Source organism: Haliaeetus leucocephalus, unplaced genomic scaffold (assembly GCF_000737465.1).
Source record: "Haliaeetus leucocephalus isolate CR32 unplaced genomic scaffold, Haliaeetus_leucocephalus-4.0 Scaffold284, whole genome shotgun sequence".
Lineage (NCBI taxonomy): Eukaryota > Metazoa > Chordata > Aves > Accipitriformes > Accipitridae > Haliaeetus > Haliaeetus leucocephalus.
This window is the reverse complement of record NW_010972720.1, coordinates 11143009-11152618: the sequence shown is the minus strand read 5'-3', so window position 1 is coordinate 11152618 and position 9610 is coordinate 11143009. Positions and strand designations below refer to the sequence as shown.

The following is a 9610-nucleotide window of genomic DNA, read 5'->3' as shown; positions in this document are numbered from 1 at the left end:
AATGTCATGTCTTATTCACCCTGGGGAGCATGGAGCTGGAAAGCATCCTGACTGTTGTCTTCACAACATCAAACTGCTGTAGGAGACCCTCTTTGCTAGCATGAGTACAGCCCCCATATCTTGTTCGGTTCCACTGTAGCATGGGAGATACTATCGCAGTTTCTTCTTCTACCACGATATAGATACTTTTTTTCCCTTATCACCAGGGGCTCCCAATTTCCCAAAGATCACACAAAACAGAAAGGCATGCCATTGTAAAAGAAATCAGATTCTTAATTAACCTAGGATGAATGTCACCCATGAGCTATAGGAACAATATTCTGTTATTCGTAGGGTTTTCTGATAGTTAGATTTATAATATTTAACATTTTAGTTCTTTTTTTTTCTTTCAAATTTGTAAATGTGAATAAATACATTAGTAGAGAGGGACAAATAATGAGTTCGGTAATTACTTTTCTATTTTCAAAAAATGAAAAATGTAACAGGATAGGATAGTTTGCATATTCATTTTACGGTATTTTAAATACAATCATTGAATGATAAAACTTAGGAGAAATTAAAAGTTACTAAGAAGTTTATAGTCCAAAACCTTTCACTGTTCATTCTAGTAAGTCACACTAAAATTGATATTTACCTGTGTGTGTCTTCCTTCTTACATAACTTCTGTTTTCACAAAGCAAATAATCTTCCTCTTTGGTAGAAACTTCCCCTTTAATACAGTTCCAGTAAGTTACACAGGAAGGAGCCTGATAAAGAGACAGCTAAATCCTTTCCATTGTCTATTCTTTTGTTATTTGGGAAGAAAGTAGGAGGCTAAGGGGGACAACTGAAGCTCAGCTGAAGAGGTAAGAGTGGGTGGGAGTTAAGGGGGAGGATTTTATTTCACTAACTGCTGTAGTGTTTGGGACAAGAAAACTGAGTGAACATCATCTAGGAAAAAAACCAATGATGCTTTTTTTTCAGAATAGTTCTGAAAAATATAGTTAGAAATAGGTTATTGTGCTAGAACGCAGATCTCTCAGTGGTGAAGAATGACTGTACACAAGCTTGCAAAACACCATAAAGCACAGAAAACAAAATGTCTTGCCTTCAAGAATGCTTCTGTAATGCCTAAGTCCTATTCTTCACTGCACTCTAGATGATGCTGGAAGCTGAACTTCTCCCTCACAGGTCTCGCAAACAAGGAGGTATACATGTGATTAAAAGGCACCTTTATTTCTTAGGTCAAGACATGCATTAAATGAACTTGATTAAGCCAAAGGCCAAGTTTTTTAACATAAATTACTCTCAGTGCTTAAACATGTCAGAATTCGAGACACTGGAAGAGCTGGACACTCCTTAAAAAGGTCAACTGCCCTTAAAGATTTAAGTTTTCCCCAAATTGAGGGAAACTTTCTAATTTCAATTTATTTATTTTTTTCTTAGGTAAGTAGGCTAGGCTTAATTGTGGTTAATTGACTCTGATCAGACCAGACAAACAATATATACTTTTACCTTGGCTCTTCTGAAACCTTCCCTGGTCCTGGCCTATATAAGAGATGTATTGGTTAAAGGTCAAATAACACCTTCGAATTCAAACAACTTAATCTGAAGGTCAGTTCAAAGTTTCAGAGGAGACCCTGTTTTATGCAGAGAGCTTGTATTAAATTTTAGTCTCAGTATGGACTGTGTTGAATCAACACAATGTTTATGGTGGATTTGTTTTCACTATAACTTCTCTTTATCTTTTGCTGTCATTAGGTTTTCCCAGATGGGACTAGTCCAAGCCTGAATAAAATGGCTACAAGTAATTTTTCTTGCTGTATCAGCTATCATGTTTTAGTCACTTGCGACTCAGCAGGACGTACATTTCTGGTAGTCCTATACAACTGTCGCTCTTGTACAGAAATTATGATTTTTTTAGGCATTATGCAGCTAGTTGCTCTCCGGCTACTGTGGATATTGCTGAAATCGTAGCATGGCGTCAAGCAGCTCAGTGGAAACAAACCACCCAAATGCTCACCCTGCTTTTTGCCAGAGCTCTCTGCAAGCCTGTGCTGTTAGCAGAACTGATGCTACCCAATTTAAACGTAGAGAAGATTTGTTTGCATTGATGACATCACCACAAGACCTTTTACGTGACTGTGTAATTGTCAAGTGGCTTGTAAACTGGTGCAGTTTAAACATAAACATACAGTTTATGCTTATTCTGGCAAGGTACAAAGGAACTTGAGTTGTGTAATATGCTTTTACAGTAGATGAGATGCAGCACTGTGATTTTAACTTTACTAATGCTGATGTAGAAACAAAACCTATACTTCTTTAAAATTGGATTTTCTTAACATAAGTACTGCATTTAAATGCTGCGTCTGTTGTTTTCAAAAACATTTTTGAAATAAAACTCTGGTATACTGTGTATGAGGACAAAAAATTGAAAAACAAATTAAAGCTATTACCACGCAACTAACATAGACGGAAGGAAATGCATTCTAACAAAAAATCTATTAAATAAAAATAAACAGAAAACCTAAAAATTTCTCATCCGTTATCTTACATCTTCCTCTCACCCTTAGAAAGTTTCCCACTTGATTATTCTTGAAATAAGTTCTGATATGTTTCCTATTTTATGTATCACATTTATTTATGGTTATATAGTAGCACCAGATGAAAAGACTGAGACCAAATGAAAGAAGTGCAGGAGAGATTTCAAACTAACTGTGTTAATTACATGCTGTAAAAGTTCTAGCTTTCCAAGAAAAAGCAATTTCCAACTTCCAAAACCTTGCTATTATTTTCATAAAACAAAAAATCCAAGGAAAATAAAATAAAAAAAGCTTAAAGTTTCAATGTGCTGCTTTTGAATAATGTTATCTACAATTATAAGACAGTCCATTAAATAGAAAAAAGATTTGTTTTACATAAAGCAAGAGAGTACAAAAGCACAGCTTTTGTAATTTTGGTAATATTGCAGTTTTACAAACATATTGCATAGTATGTGTAAGAAAATAGTTCCCATCTTGTTTATATATTTATATACACAAGAAAATCTTTAACATGAAGGTTGTTACAAAACAAAAATGATTAGCAGACCTTTACTGAGTACTGATTGAAACAATATGACACTCAAACTTCAATTCAACTTACATATGCATTACAGTGAATCAGCTGATAACAATTCCATAGTCTAATGTTTGGTTTTTTTGATTATTTTCTTTTTTTATTTAGACAATGATTTAGAATCTTAAAAAAAACAAACCAAAAACCAAAAAACATTAAACAAACCATGGTGTTAACAACTGAATATCTTAAACATCCTTCATTAAATCCTTCTAGACATTTATGGCTGTATCTTCAATCCAGACTTAGTCCTCTGCATCTAAAATGGTTTGAAGTCAATTCTGTTATCCAGTCAAGCCACTGTTTTGCAAGCAAACTGGTATAACTTCAGTTGAAACAAGCAATGTCTTGGCACATTGTGGAATACATACTCTTTCATTCTCTTAGGAACACCGAAAGATCCTCGTATGCATGAACAGTAATGTAATTGCACCACACTGACAAAAAATTTAAACCCTGGAAAAAAGTGAACAATCTACAGCTCAAAATGCTGCACAATTCTAAACTATGTTACAATTTCATGTTGTAATTACAACTTGTCATCTCTTCATTCCAACAGAATTAGTAGAAGCAGCAGTGTCATAGTGTTAGATATAATAGAAGTGTCAGTCTTTGGTCTTACCACTTAACCAATGAATGAACTGCAATACAAAACCATACAGCTAACAGTGCTCAGAGAGGTTGGCTGATGCTTTTATTTTTCTTTTTTTAAACAAGAAAGAGACAGTATCCTATGATATCATGACACAGATATTTTTACAGAAGATAAATCTATCATATATATTAAATACATGTAGCTAATAATGTCTTTTCATATATTTCATTGTTGTCATAAGGATAGCCCTGAAGAAGTCAAACAGCTGCAATACCATCTTAGTGGCTCCCATACAAACATTCTAGTACAAAAAGAAGCTTTATTTGATACATGTATTCATATACTATAAAAAACCTCCGATGAACATTTTAGCCACTGTTGGTTTTTTTTTATAAATTGCTCTAATATTAATGCTTAAAAATATCCTAAGATCTTCAGTCTTTCCCTACAATTGTCACAACAGAGTGATTTGTTAATGGGAAGCTCTTGCCTTAACCAGAATAAGAAATGACCTCTCATTTCTAAAATACACAATCAAAATATTCAGTCAGATAAGCATTCTACCTAGAGAAACATTAGCTGGGGCTTAATCATAACCTGAATGTTAGGTATTATAAATGGCCAACAAAGACCGAAATAACTTGGAGACAGAGCCAGGAATCTATGAAGAAGGTGACAAAAAAGAATCTGGAAGTTTCCTATGGCTTTGCACACAATGACCTCAGCTTTATAAACCAGCACTGCAATAGCACAGATATAGCTCCATGTTTTAATATGATATTTGTGCTGAGATATTCTATTTTCCTTCCATCTGAAATGACATTGTGGGATTATGCCATTTTTCTGATATTTTTGGGGTGTACAATAAGCGGAAGCACTCCACTATTGAGGTTTTTGCTACTGCCAGCTCCAAACTTTCAAAACCACTGGGTCTGTTTCTCCTTCCACTCAGTAATAATGACTCTGCTTACAGGTTATTGGTGTTTTAATTTTTTAGTTTTCTAAATGCGCTGAAATCACTTTTCTAATACTCTCTGAAATCACATGGGCTAGAAACATTCTTTAAAATGGAAACTGAGATTTTCCCCTTCTTCAGTTTTCAATGGATTTAAAGTAAAACATCAGTATTATGAAACTCACCAGAATATTAAGACATTATGAGAACTCGTTATGCTATCTCATAGGTTGCTGAAGAGAACCTATAGAGACCATAGGTTGCTCTCAAATACACTGTACTTCAGACTGAAGGGACTCCAAGCAAGAAAATCCTGACAGTGCAGAGGTATGTGGACTTACTGGCTTGGTTTTTTTGAGTCCAATGTGCCATCCACACCTCTGCCCTGAGTTTTCTTCATACAAAGTGGCAAATTATTCCAGCCTTGCCTTTAAAATGAAGCTAGTAACAAAAGATTTTTTTTTTCTACCTGCCCATCCCCACCCAAGTTTGTGTAAAATTTATAAAGGTTGGGTCCTTCCATCCAGTGGGCAAAAGCATTTTTCATACGTATTACAGGTAAGTAATCACATAAGGTGAAGAGCAAACAAATAAGAAATTCTCAGTGGAGAATGTCTTCATGACAAAGTATCTACAAGCCATCCTGTGGGTTTATTTGAAGAGAAAAAAAAGTTCTTAGTCTACTTGTGGGGAATTTGTAAGAAGCCACAATTTAATTCACCAAATAGATTAGTCACTATAATCTATTTGTCCATCTTTTAAGCAACAAGCGTATGTAGGTGTGCACAGATAATGAATATGTATAGATGTGACCTCATACAGATCTATATACTTTTACTCCTGAAATACTATTTATCCACATGACTTTCACACTACCATTCAATTACTTGTGTGCATAAGAAAAAGACATCTATTTCCCTACAGTTTTAAGGGTATATTGTACAGCTACACTTGATAATGTTTTATTATCACCTTCTTTGTCATTTTTATCTCTTTCTGTCCCTCCTACCAAAAATCCTCAGGCTTCTAATACATTTTCTTGCAATATTTTCTAATATATTTTCTTTCTAAGTGAAAGAATAAAATTCTCAAAGAAATAACAAATCAGCTGTTAACAGCCTTCTTTTGAAGAGAGAAAATTATCAATTTAAAATCTTCATTTAAATGGTAGAAATATAGAATTCTTGCTATGGGGTGAAATTCACACCTCTGAAGAGTGCCAATGGAAAGGCAAGCACCAGTCAAGCCGTGGACACGTCTTGTGCTGGACTTCTGCATAGGAGTGAATTTCACCTGAAGTGAAAACAAAATCAGCCTTAAAAGGTGGTAATAAAATACAAAGGTAATCACAGTATTAGTTTGCTCATTTTCATTTATTTTCTCTGAGAAAGAAAAACATTGCGTAGAAATATCCACCTTGCACTGTCTGCCCTGACTTTAGAGTTACCTTGCAAAAGCCGTCATTGTATTGGTGATCTTACATTCAGAAGCCTCTAAAGCTACATGGTAGGTGACGTAATTTAAAGGATAGAATTAAAAAGCACACTTACCTCATGTAATCAAGCCATCTTCCACAATAGGAAACATTTTTATACTGTTTTACATTCCTGGGTTCTGCAAGTTTCAAGATATTCTTGTTAATCAAAGTTGCGATAAATTTACTAGCAGCATACCAAAGCATTTTTTTTGCAAGATTTCAATTACCAACCAAGCCAAACAAGTAAGAACGTTGATACAAGAAAGAAATCCCACATCAAACTCATCAAAAAAGGAAGTTAGTAGTGAGATCTGGGTGCAAATGGGGCTGCATAATTTAAACATAGACCTGATAAAGTCAATGTAATATCAATGTACTTTTTAATATTGAATGTAATTTGTGTTTATATATATAATACTATTACTTTGAAAACTTTAGCAGCAGATGGTAAACAAAAGAGAATAATAAATGTGAATGTCATACCAGCTGTTAGTGCATTGCTTCTCAGCGTTACACATTACGTTAGTACTAACGTTTGTACTGTGTTCAAATGGCAGCAGTTAGACGTAGCTAGAAAATGGACAAGATGTACCTTTGAAGATTTTCTCTTGTTTTTGCATTTGCCAATCATAAATACCTTGTGAAGAGCAATACACTGATCAACAAACATATCATCAGTAGTTCCCTCTTTACCCTGTTCTTCTTTTCCAGAAACTGTGTGTTCTACTTAAAGCAATTGCTTCACATGCAGTAGCCATAAAAATACTATATAAGGCCATTCAGATGTGACAAACAAGAGCAGACGTCTTATTAACTTTGAAAGGTAATATTGCTGAGCACTTCCAAAATTTACCTAGTGTACAAAACCCTAGACTTAGTAGACAAAGAGTAACAACACACTTTTAAAGAAACCAAACTCAGGGAGGGATTCTGTCTCTTTTTGTGTTAAAAACCATTTACTGAATTTAATTGTTTAGTAAAGCAAGCATCACACAATGCTTCGAAATTTTAAAATTCAGGGATAAAAGTTTACATCCAAAAAGATGAATGGAAAATTGTGCTTTCAGACAGTGAAGTTACTTATCATACAGGGGGAACCAATTCATCTCACCATCAGATTCTGGGCAAATTTGTTTGTGTACTGTATATATATATGTGCAGTTCATATCCAGGTCCTGCAAAAATCTAAAACTATGTGCTTCACTTCATGTAGCAAAGGCACCTGTGTTATTCTCCCTTTTGGACAAAAGGTGGTATTTTGTTCCAGGTTTCCTGATGAAGAATACATTGATTTCTGAATATCTCACTCCCATCTCTATGTTGAGTGGCAACACAAACCACAAGAGAAGGCAGCGCTGTATTCCTGCTTACACTGGAAGAAGTTGCTCTGCAGGCCGTTTGAAGCGTCGAACTTGTCACAAGGGAAACCGAGCAGAACTGTGAAGCAGAGGGATAGTAACAAAAGGCTATTCTGGTGTGAGGATAAATTGGAGTCATTCTAGCTCCACAAGCAGATGTTGCTACTGGATTGACATGTGGAGCCTGCTCCTGCTGGGGACAGGTAAAGTTTACCATTGGGACAGACGCAGAGCTCATAGATAGTCTGGCGAGGAGCTGAAGAGCTGGGTGAGGAGGATGAGGAGGAGGAGGAGGAGGAAAAGGAACCCACTGGTAGATTTCCCAGGCGGATTGTATCTGCATTTAAAAATATCTACAAAGGGGGGGGGGAAAGGTGTAAGTAAATATCTTTTAGCATTGTGACATATTTTAAAGAAGTCATGAGTTTCTTCAGAAATATAAAAACAATTAGAAATATTTTATGAGAAGTATTAGATTGTTAGAAATATATATTAGAAATAATTATTTTTAGAAATAAAAAAAACTGTCAACATTTCTTGGTTTTCAACTCTGTGTAGTTGTATACCCATTAATACTAGTTACTACAGTATATGCAAATACTTCACCCAACATGTTTATTCAGATACAAGCAGTGTCATACAAAAACGTTTTGACAATATTCTTGAATTGGTTGAATTTTCACTTATACATTTTATGATTAAAATCTATTCATTCATGGCAGTAGCATATCCTTGGTCTAGAAGAATTTGTATTTTAATAAGTGTGAAGTGATTTTAAAGCACATTCCCCAGCGTGTTCCTGTAAGCAGCTGGAAATATGTGCTGAACTGTGCTAAACTGTAGGGGCTTAACAATAGCTACATCCAGAGAATAATTAAATAAGGGTACAGAGTCATATGCACAAAATAAAGAGCTTATTTGACCTAAATTAAGAGGAGAAAAGATTTCAGGTTAAAGTCTTATTAAGAAGGTCATCAAGCTATTCCCATTTGTTTCTGAGCATTAAATATGATTAAAAAATACTGTTATTTTTTTAAATCTCCTTCCATTGGAAATAATACGAGTCAGTATGAAACTGTAGATACCAGTAATGTTCATGAATCTGTATTGAGTTCTGCAATATTTGCACTTATGCTACATTTTCAGGGTGTTGAATAAACAACGTAATGAAATTAGGTAACTAAAGCAGGAAAAACCCATGACTTTCAATGGCACAAACAGATGAATCTCCAGCTGCTTAGAATTTCTTTTTTATTTACGGAAGGAGTAAATGAGAGCCAAAGTGAGATCAGTCATCACCTCACGTGCCGACTAGGAACTTCTAGAAAACAGGTAACAAATCAAAATGGCTTTAAGCCCTGCAGGTAACAGTATGAAGCTTAGGAAAAGGTGAGCTCCTTAAATACTGGCTAGTGTGTTTTATAAGGTATTGAAAATCAGCTAAGCCATCTTAACACCATTATATCACAATGTTGGCAGTACCTGTGAAGAAACTGGGGAAATATGGCACATATTGCTTTTCTCTACAGGAGACAAATATTTTATGATAAAATCAGCGGCATATGGCAAAAAAGCAGCGCAGAAGCACTGCTAAGCCCTGGCTGGAGAGAAGTGAAGGAGCGCAGGCTGGGAAAAAAATTAAGGCGGCTGGATAAAATCCCATACAAGGACTGATGCACAATCATTCACAGCAGAAGCATTGTAAATGACCAGGATCATCAAAGGAAATACAGGCTGAAAGTAGCCCCAAACAATATAACCCCCCATCACTGAGAGTTCTCCAGCTCCTAGAGTAAGATACTGTCATCGGTGGGAATTTACACCAAGAGGGACATAAAGGGTGAATCTCAGAGGCACAGGTGACAACTGCATGACATGATGCATGTTTTAATTCACATCCTGATTGACAGAGGAATTGATTACAAAACTAAAATGCAGCAAATTATTATCTTTGTTCTGTAATTTATATGACAAAGGAATGATGTATTTACACACACATACATGCATTGCTCCTTTAAAAGTCCAGTATCATAGACCTGAAATAATTAGGAGTCAAAACCCCTGCAGAAATAATTTAGATGGAAGAAATGTGGATGGTGTTGGGAACAATTTAATAATGTTCTGCTAGA

At 35.2% G+C, this 9610-nt stretch overlaps 1 protein-coding gene across 1 annotated transcript in view; it reads right to left on the bottom strand.

The window, feature by feature from the left end:
* Positions 1-6889: 6889 nt before the first annotated feature.
* Positions 6890-9610, bottom strand: part of SGCZ (sarcoglycan, zeta) — a 228687-nt gene continuing 225966 nt past the window's right edge. The window contains exon 7 of the mRNA XM_010570056.1: positions 6890-7834. Coding sequence (XP_010568358.1) covers positions 7622-7834 — 213 coding nt within the window. The 3' untranslated portion in view covers positions 6890-7621. The remainder of the gene's footprint in view (positions 7835-9610) is intronic.